The sequence below is a fragment of the Telopea speciosissima genome, chromosome 1, assembly GCF_018873765.1.
Source record: "Telopea speciosissima isolate NSW1024214 ecotype Mountain lineage chromosome 1, Tspe_v1, whole genome shotgun sequence".
In the NCBI taxonomy this organism is placed as follows: Eukaryota; Viridiplantae; Streptophyta; class Magnoliopsida; order Proteales; family Proteaceae; genus Telopea; species Telopea speciosissima.
In genome coordinates this window covers 21144157-21158759 of record NC_057916.1, presented here as the reverse complement: position 1 = coordinate 21158759, position 14603 = coordinate 21144157, and the positions used below count along the sequence as shown (strand labels likewise).

The 14603-nt window shown below is 36.9% G+C and overlaps 1 protein-coding gene across 2 annotated transcripts in view; it reads right to left on the bottom strand.

The window, feature by feature from the left end:
• The window catches only part of LOC122671356 (peptidyl-prolyl cis-trans isomerase PASTICCINO1), a 41180-nt gene that overhangs the window by 13533 nt on the left and 13044 nt on the right, over window positions 1–14603 (bottom strand). For both annotated transcript variants that reach the window (XM_043868520.1, XM_043868528.1), the window contains 6 exons: window positions 13774–13806; window positions 10977–11035; window positions 10638–10722; window positions 10120–10278; window positions 7744–7801; window positions 1372–1520 (listed from right to left, as the gene is read on the bottom strand). In XM_043868520.1, coding sequence (XP_043724455.1) covers window positions 1372–1520; window positions 7744–7801; window positions 10120–10278; window positions 10638–10722; window positions 10977–11035; window positions 13774–13806 — 543 coding nt within the window. The remainder of the gene's footprint in view (window positions 1–1371; window positions 1521–7743; window positions 7802–10119; window positions 10279–10637; window positions 10723–10976; window positions 11036–13773; window positions 13807–14603) is intronic.

Genomic DNA, 14603 nt, shown 5'->3' with positions numbered 1-14603 from the left:
TGAATTCTGCCTGGCTTTGAGGGAGTGATGGAAATAAGCAGAATTCGAATCTCTCAGTTCTAACCACTTGGAGTGGGATTTCTGTCGCAAGAAGCTTTCCTCGATCAGGGAGAGGGATGAGAGCTCTTCGGAGAGTCTTTAAGAGAAATATTGCTTTTACATCAAAGCTGATCAACATTGTAACCATGGTTATCAAACCTGGACCAGGCTTTGATGCTGAGCCCTGGCTTTAATGATTTGACCTCTGGATCCAAAAACTTGTTGTTGGACCATAAATTAATCATTTAGCAATGTTTTAAAAAATTAATTGGAGACCAGATTGTCCGAACCTCTGTGGTAAGTGATCCCAAAGACAAACTTTTTTTTGGTAAAAATCCCAAAGACTAAACTGGGATACAATTAACAAAAAAGGAGAAAATTACAGAAGCCACTGCTTAATCCCCTGCCAAGCTCTTGATCCAATGGTAGGCCTCTTGCTTTAGCTATAAGAGTTAGAAAACAAGTATGGATCGATTTAAGCAAGAAACAAGAAGAGCGAGCTAAGAAGAAAAGGAGAAGAAGAGATGAGAGAACCGTGAGTAGATAATTTGTATTTTTGGAACTTGGGGGTGTGCCATGGTGAGCCCCCATTCTGAGTTTGAGGTCCTCTAGTGGTGAGTGAGTCCCCAAGAGACCCATAGTTAATTGGTCATCTCTGACCCTTGAGTTAAGTGATGCTCTCTGAACCTTGTTATCATGTACTTTTCTTCAACTTCTATCTTATTAGCATTTTCCTTTTTTTAGCTACATTAATTGGGTACCAGAGCAAGTTTCTGTACTTGTGGCAAGCAAGTCTACATAGTCGATTCGAAATCAAGAAGCACACTCGACAATGAAGAACATGACCAACGATCGAATCATCGCTCTAGTCGTCGTTTCAAAGTCGAGGATGAGTCCTTTCAAAGCAAGAGAGAATGATATAGTCCTGATAATGAGCATTTAATGCCATTCCACTTTCTCCCTCTTCCCCTCTTCCAACGGCTCTTATTTTAAGCTTGGGTTAAAATGTAAGCTGCTTGGAAGGGTTGAGGTTCACTCTTAATGCATTGAGCTTGCTCAGCTCATCAACATTCCTAATCGAAATGAACAACAATTAACTCCAAATGAATAAACAATGTTTGAAGTAGATGTAGCATGTGCAACATTCTAGGTAGCTGTGGTCCTATTTAAGACACAGCATGAACAGTGAGCACTAATAATTTCCTTCTGAAAAAACGAAATACCTTCCCATTCTAATGTCCCAAACAAGACAAAGTTGAAAAGAGTGGAATAAAACAAGCATAAATACTCAAACGACAGAGGTAGAAAAAGAAAAAAGAAAGTTAAACTCACACGTCCTTCTCCTGAGCTGAACTCCAAAGGGTGACCATTGTTATCAACTCTAGTGTCATAAAACACACTCCTTTCTTCATTCATAAGCATGCCCTTATAATGGACGCGTAGAAGACTGTCATGAAGAGGGCAATCCATAGGAAACTCACCTAATTATTTCAAAGAAAGAAAAGCATAACACATTAAATTTAACAATCTGAGAAGTACAACAAAAGAGACACTTGATATATCATACATAACAAGTAGGTTTGCACATAAAAATAAAAAAACAATACTCAGCCAAAGAATACCAAATCCAACTCACTACTTCAATGTTATTCTAGACAAGAGGTTGAAATAGAGTAGGAATTAGCTGGCTCATATTTGTCGGAGAGGCTTGACCAAACATAAGATACAACAACAACTCAGCCTTCTCCCAACTAAATGGGGTCGGGTACATGGATTCTTGCCCTCCAATCAGCTCTACCCGAGGTCATACTTGATTCAAGGCCTAAGTTATGCATGTCTTTCCTCTCCACTCTTAAGGTCATTTTAGGTCTGCCCCTGGCTCTTTTAGTTCCTTCAATCTGAATCAAATCACTACTTCATACTGGAGCATCCAAAGGCCTCCGTTGAACACGGTCATGCCACCTACAACTTTCTCGTAGCTTATCATGTATCGGAGCTACACTCCCAAATCAACTCTAATATGATCATTCCTTACTTTATCCTTCCTAGATAATTATAGTTAGTTGTAGGAGAGGCTTGACCAAACATAAGACATAAGTAAAAAACTTACTTCTTTTTTTAACAATCTTAAGGATTCCGATATCATCAACAAAACAATTTTGACCTACCACATGTTAATCAATTTTTATCTACCAAAAACTCTTAAATGATCACTTTCTTTTGTCCCTTCTAGGAAAAATATGAAGTCTTCAAGGGAAAACAGAAGGAAAGCACCACAGATCAATGGTGCCAAATTTTAGAATTTTTTATCCCCAAATCATTTCCAAAGGAAAATTATCCAATTCATTGGGATCAGGCACAATTCTAACAGCAAATCATTCAACAAATTTACCGGTTACCCATTACCTTGAAACATTATAATTGATTTTTAATATAAAAAACTTTCCCCCAATACTTCACTCCCTTTACCTCTTTTCCACTTTCACCACTTGAGTCACTTTATTTAAAACACAGTAATCATTTTTTTTTAATTCTGAAAATGCTACCTCTTCTTCCACTTCTGCTCCTTGTCTTGAGTAAATTTGCACTTTTGCCATTGACTGTTCATTATATTCTACTCAAAGTAAGGGCAAAAGTCTAAATTATTCAAGATAAAGGGAAAAAATGGTAGATGAGGTAATGAGAACAGCATCAACAACAGTTTTAGAATTCTAAAAGTTAGAATGTCTTTACTAACAAAAGCATAAATGAAATTTAAATAAAAAATGGAAGATTTAATGACAATAGTGTGAGTGCAGTTTCAGAATTTTTTAAAATAATAACAATGTCTCAAATGGACAAACTAATAATTTCAATCATAATGATATACCAACATGGACTAAGATGCTCCCATCATTATCTTGTGGAGAGAAGCCTAAGTGGGGGAACTTTTAAATCTTGATAGCTTTGTGAACCTTTGTCTCCATTGGTACATTGCCCAAAAAGAGGATGGGGGCAATATTAAAAGGACATTTCATTTTATCTAAAACGGGACAGGCTTTCATCCAGTACAAACTTATCTGTCAGAATTTTTTATTTTTTTTTTTTTTTTTTTTTGGGGTGAGGGGTGGGAGGGGTGGGGATGGGGTGCAGTTCAGCTTATTCTACGTAGATCCTAGCTCTCCAATCAACTCTATTCGAAGTCATACATGATACGAAGCCTAAACTAAGCATGTCTTTCCTCACCACTTCTCCTATGGTAATTTTTGGCCTGCCCTTGGCTCTTTTGGTTCCCTCAATCTGAATCAAATCATTCCTCCGTACTAGGGCATCCCAAGGCCTCAGTTGAACATGGCCATGCCACCTCAAATGATTCTCTCGAAGCTTATCATGGACCGGAGCTACTCAACTCAGCTTTAATTTGGTCATTCCTTACTTTATCCTTCTTAGTTTTGCCACCCATCTATCTCAACATCCTCATCTCCACTACACTTAGTTTATTTGTATGACACTTCCTAACTGCCCAACATTCCACACCAGATATCATAGCCAGTCATATGACAGTCCTATAAAATTTTCCTTTAAGCCTTAAAGGAATACGCCGATCACAAAGCATTCCGAATGCACCTCTCCACTTCATCCATCCTATTTTAATACTCTGAGCAACATCATCATCTATGTCACCGTCTTTATTTATGATAGAGCCCAGATATCTAAAAATAGTCACTTTGTCGAATCTCCCTCTCATCAATATTCACCACCTCATTATCCGTCCTAGTGTGGCTAAAGTTACACACCATATATTCCAATGTTGATCTCCATAGCTCGAACTTGGCATTAATCCCTGCTTTTGTCTCATCCACCAAAACAATATCATCCGCAAAAAGCATAAACCAAAGACCTCATCTTGTATGTCTTTGGTTAAATCATTCATGATCCTTGAAACCCAATTGTAATTGGGAATTCACTACCTTGACACCCCATAGTTCTTATGCTACTCATCACACCATCATACATTCATACATATCTTTAATTTTGTCAACATATTTACATGACACCCTTCTCTTCCCCAGTATATTCCAGAATAACTCTCTAGGAGTTGAGGGACTCTGTTGTAGGCTTTTTCTAGGTCAATAAAGACCATATGGAGTTCTCTCTTACCCTTCTATATCTTACCATGAGTCTCCTAAGTAAGAAGATAGCTTCCATCGTGGATCTTCCTGGCATAAAACCATATTGGTTCTCCGAAATAGTAGTTTCCTTTCTCAGGTGGATTTCAATAGACCCTCCCATAACTTCATTGTATGACTCAATAGTTTTATGCCTCTATAGTTATTGCAACTCTGAATATCACCTTTATTTTTGTAGATCGGGGACCACAATGCTTCTCCATTCATCTAGCATGTTCTTTGTGGTCAAAATCTTGCTAAACAGCTTGGTTAGCCAAGATAGACCACAGAAACCTACGCTCTTCCAAACTTCTATAGGTACCTCGTCTGGGTTTGGCACCTTGCCTACTTTCACCTTTCTTAAAGCTTCTTCTACTTCAAACACCCTAATTTTGCATATATATCTACGCCATGTGGTGTCAAGGTGAGTAATGCAGCCTTCCGCAGCCCTATTACTCAAGAAGTCTTCATTAAGTAGGCTGTAGTAATACTTTGTCCACCTCTCTTTGATGTCCTCATCCCTTATTAGTATTCTACCATCCTCACTTTTAATACATTTAATATGGTCGAAATCACTACTCATCCTTTCTCTCATTTTAGCTATCCTGTAGATAGCTTTTTCCCCATCCTTTGTGTTCAGATTATAAAGATCTTCATATTTCTTCGACCTTGCTTTCCCCACTATCTTCTTAGCTTGGTTTCTTCCAAATTTATATATTTTTAGATCATCCACCTCTTTAGTTCTTTGCCATTTCTTATAGTTAGCTTTCTTCGTCTTGATGGCTGCTTGGACCTCATCATCCCACCACCAAGTCTCCCTAGGGGCACGGCGTATACCTTTCGATTCCCTTAGAACCTCTTTATCAACCTTTTTAATACTAGCCGTCATCTCGTCCCACATCGTATTGTAAGTACATTCATCTTAAATTGACAATTTTTGTTTTGGGTGATAGGAGGGTTTGGCATTATATACTGACAATCAGATGAACGAAACAATGTCAAAGAGTGCACCAATAGGACAAATATCTCATGATATACAAAATAGTTTATATATGTTTTGTGCTTTTGCCTCCCTCATATTCCTAATTAACCGAAAAAAAACATATGTAATCCAGGCACATGCTCTTCCAACTTATAACATACATCCTTTGCTCTACCGAATATAATAAATCATCCACAATGGTTGAGAATTCTCTCTTTCTTTTGACAATCTTCCACCCAGAAAGTTACATGAGTGGCAAACTGGCAATTTGAATAGTATCAATAAAAGCCAACTACAAGCAGACAATTGAATTAAGGAAACAATTCAGCAACCTCATGCAAGATTGAGGAACGATCTATGGGTTAACCATGTAAATTTATTCACTTAGTTTGGATTTGCAGCACATACAGGAATACGCAGGATTTATTAGGCAAGAAAAAAGAAAAACATTTCATGTTCTACCAAGGAAACCATGTTGGTAGTGATGAGATTCAAAATGTGGCCCTTCTTTTTTTACTGTTAATTTGAACCTAACTCAAAGTTATAAGTCATGTTTGTCACTTTACTCATGAGTCATGACCTAGGTTCTCCATTTCAATACTTCACATAGTCTCAACGGTATGTTTTGTAGCAAAGGTTATATAGTATTTTAGTGATCTACTTATCAAGCAGAAATATGTCACATGGGTTTGAGAAAGTGATGATTAGTTTACAGACAGTGTAAAGGTCATGAAGGAAATCTCTATGTCCGGTTGTGCAAGTATTTAAATCTGAAACCTACAAATCTTAAGAGTTAATTTGTAGGTACATAAGTATCACTTATATCAGTGATTTTTTTTTTGGTGAATAATAATTCATTATGAAAAGAAGAAGAAACAAGAGGGGCCCCCGAAGGGGAAAGAATATACAAGGCACGAGGCCCAAAGAAAAACAAAATACAAATGCATTCCTACACTAGAAGGAATGTGGGAGGCTCCGGGAGCCAACAATAAGCCTATTTCTGGGGGATACAACACATCTGAAGGGCACAGCTGGAAGTTTGCTTTTGACATCAAAAGAAATGGGAGTTTCAAATCTGCTGAAAAGATCTAGAGTTGGAAGTCCATCTTCTAAGATTGCGCTCCAACCAAATATGGTGGATGGCAGCGCCAAACACAAGCTTACCCACTCTATCACAAACTGAGGAACCTCCAAAAATCATGTCATCCCAGATCCACAGGGCCAACAACGAGCAAGAAGGCCAGTCCAAATCTTTTGATGGACTTCATCAATCTGGATCCACTCACGTTGAAAAGGCAAAATCCTTCGTCTACATGGCCAACAAAGAGCAAGAAGGCCAATCCAAATCTTTTGATCACTGATATATCAGTGATTTTATTTTGGATCCCACAGAAAGTTCTTCAGCCTTAATGATGTAGATCGAAGCATGAAGAAGAAGAAAAAAAACTACTGTTCACGTGAACAGTACCTCGCCACACTGTTCACGGGACACTGTTTATGTGAACAATAATTTGGGGGCTGATATGGACTGTTGGCTTAGGGAGTTAATTTTTGGTGTTATTGTTATTATTGTTTATTAGACACTTATTTAGTTTCCTGTTTGAGTTGTAATCCTAATTGGGAATCCTAGTTAGAGTCTGGTTCCTATTTTATAGGTTTTATAACTTAGTTTCTTACTTAAATTAGTATTAGGTTGTTTTATTATAAATACATGTATGTGGCTGAACAGAAAAGAGACAGATTGAAGAAAAAAGAGCTATTGATGAAGCTGTGAGATGCAGCAACGGTGAGATACCGCAGGTGAGAAGCCCTGGGTGAGAGGATGATGGGCTGAGATAGCTAATCCTATTCCCCCTTCTATATCCCTTTCTTCTTCTTCTTCTTATCCTTTATGTTCTTCCTTATATGTAACAGAAAATAGCAATAAAAAAAATCAGTTTCAGTTATTTAGCTTGTTCTTTTATTTTATTGATCCTGCTGCAATCAATCTCCCGCTGGTTTCCCTGGTTCGAGGTCAAGTTTGCATTACTTAAAGAGATAACCCACGATATAGGAGTCAATTTTAGTCCATAATCAAGCCAATCACTTGGTTTACCAAGAAAGACCCTCCAATTCCTTTCCTTCCATACACTCCAAGAGACACAAAAGGGATAGCAGATAACCACTAAGCCCCAAAACTTCACACATAAATCCCCAAGGTTTCTTCTCATTATTAAAACCTTTATTTCTCAATTCGTATTCTAGCAAAGCCCTAAAATCTGTATACTCTTAATAATTAGCATTTATGGTGCTTATAGCCTGACACCCCCACAGGTAGGCCTAGATCAGTTTCATGTTGCCTAACAGCAATGAAGAAACATTAAAATAACAAGGTAGAAGACCTTTAATGAAGGGCATATTACAACTATGGACACTACTTTCATGGTATTCATTCTAGCATTCACTGTGTTCTACAGAACTGAAATGAAGATTATGAACTTGAAATAAAAAATTAAGGATCTATGAAGGACAATAGAAACTGCATAATGCTACTGTCAATAAATTCATTTATATCCTAAATTAGAAATGGAGAACCTCTTCCATCACGAATTCGACGTTTTATAAGGCGGCCATCACCAAGCATGTCTCGCACCTGTCAATATGCAACCTGAATCTTAGAACAGATCCAAAATTACCAATTATATCTAAGAAGCAAATACATTATTAAGATGTTGAGTAAGAAGCTTATATCAATAGTAGTTAATGGAATGATGGTGCACATATTCAACTTTTACTTTCTGTATCAGTTATATAGATCTGAGAAGCTAAGGAAGTCCATCCAGTACCCAGCATAAGACATAGTTTCATTTCCTCGAAATCTCAAATTTCGAGCAGAATATTCAATTTCATCAGGGGCCCGAAATCAGATCCCATGTATGTAGAAGGTTGAAATGTCAATGTTTCAACTCAAATCTACAATATTTTGGTCAAAACAACAAGAAATTATAGAACATTATATAAAAATGTGTTTGACTTCAATCATAACAGTACCAATTCGTCTGAAATTATCAAAACTCTATTTTGCTCAATTTTTTCCAAAACATAACTGCTAAAAACTCCTTTTAGTAGAATAGACTACCCCTTAAATCACTATTTGGTCATATATGTTACATTTGTATGTTTTCATTATATGTTATGCATGCGCAGCCAAAATATGAATCCAATCTGTTTGGTTGAGTTTTTCTATTAAAAATATTTTAAAAAAATTATTCAAATAATTGATGCTAGATTATATTATTTCAAATTAAAATTATGCATATAACAGTTGGATAATGTAGTAGCATTTTATCCCTCAAGTAACTCCTCCACCTTTGGCAATATTTCCTTCCAAGTCTCCTCCTGTAGGGATAATCTATCTGCTGTCCAACTCTCTCTGCAATTTGATTCTCAACCCTCTTCTTGCTGAGGAAGAAAAAAGGCTTTCCCTAGATCTTACCTCCCTGGTCTCCCAAGAAGAAAATTTTCTCCGGCAAAAACTGAGAATTAAATGGTTAGATCTCGGAGATTCAAATTCTGCCTTCTTCCACCATTCCTTAAAAGCCTGCACAAATGTCAATTCCACTCCCCGCTCATCGCCAGAGATGGCTCTACCCTCCTCTCAACCCAAGCCATCAAAGCTGAAGCTGTCTCCTTTTTCTCCAATCTTTTCCATCCCCCGCCCCCTTCCCTGATGACCTCATCAACAAGTTCTTCCCTTCCCATCTCCTCAATTCCCTTCAAACAATCCCCTCTGATGAAGAAATCCAATCTGCTGCCCTTTCTCACAGGGCCAATCGTGCTCCTAGCCCTAATGGCTTTAGCATGGGTTTCTTCCTCTCCTGCTGGGACATCATTAAAGTTGAACTCATCAAGGCCATCAAGAGCTTCTTCTACTCTCCTAGCCAGATTCAAGGGATTAATCACACCTTCCTCAGTCTTATCCCTAAGAAAGAGGGTGCATCCTCCATAGCTAATTTTAGATTCATCTCCTTATGCAACCTTCTCTACAAAATTCATTGCAAAGATTCTTGCCAATCGCCTCCATCTTGTCACTGACTGCTTGGTTAGTGCAAACCAAACAGCGTTTTTCTCAGGCAGGAGCATCACGGACAATATCCTTCTCTAGTCCTCTGCTCTAAAATTGTCCATCGTTTTGATAGGAAATCCCACTCCCCAACTACCCTCATGAAAATCGATATCCACAAAGCTTTCGATTCCATCAGGTGGGATTTTATCATAGTTGTCAAGGCGGCAAGGCGACCTAAGGCGGTGGAGAGGTGCCTAAGCGCTTAGGCGGCAAGGCACCCGCCTAAGCGTTGCCTAGGCGCCTAAGTGTTATTTTTAATTTCCCCTCTTTTCTAACATTATTTAGTATGCTACAATATGTACCTTATATCATAAAAAAATCAACATTAAGCCACATCAAGTCATAAAAAAATCAATATTAAGCAACATCAAGTCATAAAAAATAAAAATTAGGTCACATTAAGTAATCAAAAATCAATATTAAGCCACATAAAGTCATCAGAAATCAACAAAGAACTAGAAGACAACACTACTGAAGAAGCAAGCTATTGGAAGTTTGAAACAATCAAAACAAACATTTGGTTTATACTGTTCTTAGAAAATATGATCTTATCAATACGTAATTAAACTGCTCTCGATTTAGAAAAATTTTCTTGTTCTCTAAGAAGTTTGACTAATCAAATGATTTTATTTTACATGAGACTTTTTGTATTAGGTACTAAGTAGAACACAAAACCAGCTTTCCAACAAATCCAAGATTGCTTAAATCTGATTTATCAATGGAAAATGGACCAAAATTCAGGATTGGACAAGATGAATTTTAATTATTCTAAACTTGCATGTGTGTGCGTGTGTGTCTAAATGCATAAAGGCTTCCAATTAACAATATGGACAAACTAGGAATACCTGAATAAAGTGGACTAACTCCACTTCAAATTGAACTTCATCAAAGCCTTCCACCTCTGGCAAAAGGGGGGAATGAGTCAAGTAACGTTTGGTAACAAATATTATTGCCTTCTCTTCCCGTGCCATTGTTCCAATTCCCATCTCAAGCCCTCTTGGTACCTAAACTAAATACAAGAAATAACAAACATTATACTGAGCAAATAAAAAAAATAAAAAAGAATAGTAGTAACCAATGAATATGGGGAATTCTAGTAGTAGTTTATAAAGTGAACAGTGGAACTACTGTCAGGCTTCAATTGCAAAAGCCGAAGAAGCCAACAAGCCAAGAAAAACTAAAAATACCCACTTATATAGGTAAACCAATTCTAGAATTGCAGCTTAGAATAGTTGACCAACTAGCAGAAGTTAGCAGAATCCAATAAAGCTAGAAAAGCCATAGTTAAGTCGTTTGATAAATTAAGAAGCAATTTTGCAAAAATCAAATGAAACGAAAAAACTAGAAAATACAGTTTACCAACCTCAGCTTTTCCAAAAGTAAAGAAAACAGGTTCGCCCTCACTGTGTGATACAATCATTTTTCCATCTCCTGTTTTTGCAGAAATCCTGAAAATTCACATTACAGATTTTCATGAAATCTAAAAATATGTAACAAGGTAAATTGCGTTAGCTGAAGAACATGAAACACACACAAATAAAAGGCAACGAGAAAATGAAACAAGAATAAATGGTATATCAGGGCCTTCCTTTGGGATCCCTTTTTCCTTTGGTCAATTGATTTCACTTATATATACAGTAAAGAGTTCAAACATCTGTGTGTGTGTGTGTGTGTGCAAGAGAGAGAGAGAGAGAGAACATGCCTAGCTTTTACTTCATAAGGTTCCCTAGGAGATTCCCACCCCTGCCCTTCATTTAAAACCTGTCAATATCAATAGAAGAATAATTAACTGCTCCTAGTTACTAAGAAACAGAAAACACAGAGATATAGAAGGAATAAATTGTATCCTTGACCAGTTAACCATGCTATCATACTTCTTAAATTTTCTCTGATTTAGTTTGTTTCCTTGTTCTTTTACATAAATTAGTTTTTGTTCACCTTTGTTCCTCGTGCTCTTCGAATGTACTGGATCATTCACTTCCAGTTTTCATTATGACTCCAAAGTCCAAGCTGATGCAGGACAATATAGAAGTCTTGGGTGATGGGCCTAATTAGGAACTCTACATATTCTAGAAATAGGATTTCAGAAAAAATAACAAAAGCTTGAATAGAAAAGGACAACTAAAAGGGGTTTATAATGAACTGCAACTACTAAGGGAATTAGGTTTTAAAAAATTAAGAAATTAAGTGCCCCTGCCAATTTCAAGATATAACTAGCAGTAAAAATATCAGAAATTGCAAGCAAGTGAAAACCTAATGAAGAAAAGAAATTGACAGAAAATTGGTTCAACCCAATAAAAATTAGTGCAAAACTGTAATGTCACACCTCGAAATGCGCCATTCTTATTGAGAGAAACGCTCACATCTTCTTAACCTGAAATGGCTGAGGAGAGGAAAGGTTCCTTTTTAAGGGTACTCATGCGAACAGATCCAGTGGAGACGGGATGGAGCCTGAGCATATCTAGTTGCTTGGGAACATGACTGTGGGTCAAGATTAGGGGATGGATTGTTTTCCACCTGTTCTTGGGGCAATTGGTCAGTTGGGTTGCTTCAGAGGGTTTTTAGCATAGCAGTCAAGGTGTCACATAGATGATCACAAGGTATTTGACAAATAAAGTGGTTTATTGTGATTTTCTTAGATCTCTCTTATCTGACACTTCTCTAAAATGCATCAACAATCTCTTTATTATTGATCCTCTCACTTTCACGCCCCTCCCTCTCTTGCATGCATAATAAGAAACAACATTTATGATACATATATATATATATATATATATGGTGCAACTTGTCACCAAATTGGTGAACTAAAAAGTTGTAACCTTCTTTTAACTGCCCCTTGTCTTATTTCCAAAAGTTATTTAATGCAGGGGTAAAAAAGGGTTTTCAAAAAGTTGAAAGTTATTTAATGTAGTATTTATGTGAAATGACAGGATTTATCCTCATTGGGGAAAAAAAGTGTGTTATTTTAAAAGGCCTAATAAGTAATGTTACAACTTAGTTCACCAATTAGGTTACAATAAGATTTTCCCATATATTTAATCACTTATAAGCGGGTCAGATAAGTAAAGGAGACAATGTCCAATGGTGGTTTTTTTTTATATGCCCAATGGTTACAATCCAACCTATTTCTGATAACCCATGAGATGTACTCCGAACAGAGAGTAGATCTATCTCACACACACAGAGGAGGGCATTCTAACTCATGGTAGGGGTGGAAAGCCATGATGATTTCAAACAAGGATCATGCACATCCCCCCCCCCCCTCACATAGGCCTTTCTTTTCAGTTCAGATTAGTATATAAATATGATTCTTCTTTTTCAGTTCTGATTAGTGTATAATTATGATTCTTCTTTGTTTGGCGAAATTTGGCATATAGTATCATTTTAAGGTTATTGTTGTTGTTCTTACATTAAAATGAGAATAGAAGTGGTTTTTTTATTATTAAACTCTGCTCCTTCTTCCTTTGTTTTGGATTTCTTTCTTGTTAAAAAATTGTTGTATTAAGTATATGAGTATCTCCTCTCCCTCCTCCTTATTCCAATAAAAGTTGTAACTTTCTTTTCTGCATTTTTCTATGTGTGGTATTGCTTACAGCTCTCTCTATTTCTTTATTTGTTTTGGAGCTCCTCTAACTCTATTTTGCAGTTGTAATATCTCTCTCGTGAAAAGGTTGATTATCTCTTTCTATTTTGATCTTTGTAGCTCTATTAACTTATACAAAGCTTTAGATTTCATGGACTACTTTGTCTATTTTGCTTTCAAGGTTGAGTTAAATTTTACCATCATGTTTATCTATGATCTTTCAATATTTACATGTATTTCAACTTTTTATTATACTCATCTAAATTAATCTTCCCACAATTTTATTCCCCATACTTACCATGGGGCCATTTGCTAGTCATTAACTAAATGACCCCCCTCAATGACTGGATTCTTTTTTTTTAAAAAAATAATTACAGGTAAACCACTTTATTGCTTAATTCTGACCCCTACTTCTGAACTTGAAAGAACAAGATACTCCCCTTAAAAATGCTGGATTTAAATTCATACTTCCGTAGAAAGACAACTTCATCAATATGGTCCTGCAGATGCTCCTGCATCAGGAGGAAGTCTCCTTTGGCCATAAGATGGGGTCTTTGGGAAGAAAGGTACAGCTGGGTCTTTGATGGTGGTTCACTTCAGGCAGCAGGGTTCTTCCGAAAAGCATTCATCATTTGAACTTTCTATGGTCATCTATTTTAAAGGAATCTCATGGGTGAATAATTCATATTCGGATTTCCAGATGAATTAGTAAAAATTTCAGTATGAAATGTAGTTTTCCTTGTTCCCTTTTGTGGCTCCAATCTTTAGTAGTAAGGAGGTCCTACATATTTCCTGTCATCTCAACCATGCACTCTTCCTCCCTTAACAAAATCTTCTCTTTTCAATTACTGAAGATTCCCTACAGGTGCTCAAAGAAATGAAGGAATTTGTTAAACATAATCACAGCTTGCACTACCTGCTTCAGAACTCCCAAATCCTCACTGATGACCTGAAAAAAAGGAAAGGAGAAAAAAATCACAAAAATAAATAAATAAAGACAACTGTATGGACATTAGTAGCTTATCCTTACGACGAAAGCAAGTTACAGCTAACTAATCATGGATAATTTATACACAGAATAGCTCATTTAATGCCAAGATTCTAGTATCAAAGACCATACATGGACATGAAGAACAGTTGTCGTGAACTGAAAACATGCAACCATAAACAATTAAACATCAAGCAAGTTCCCAGGCATTAAAAAAAGGAAAAGCCCCAGGCAACCACGGTAAAATGAAATACATTGAAAAGATGAGGAGACAAATTATCAGCTATATAAACAGAAGAGGAAGCCAGTGCATCACACTCGGGAGTGGGAGCAGGGAAGCAAAGACTCTCATAAGGTGAAGTAGATGGAGCTGATAGGAAGCATCCATCCTTTATTTGATATAGAATTTACTAACCTTCTCTAATTGATATAAAATATTGAACATCAACTTAACGAATGGTGGGTATGCAAAGATATATCTCAAACATAAATAGAATAAAGAGGGGGCTAGAATGCAGTTGAACCCCTTTTTTTTTCCATTAAGCACATTGTTGCAGTCTTGAACATATGGGAGGATTTAGAACTGTAACATCCTCCATGCCCTTTCTGGTTTGATTAGAGTGAAAGCTTCCGAATAAGGCTGGGGCAAGAGAAGTTCTAATTAATGGCTAGCACAGTCGTTGGGGCGACGCCCAGGCAACAAGGCACCTCTTGAGGTCCAAGGCGACCAGTTGCCTCATGTGCCAAGGCGCCCAGAC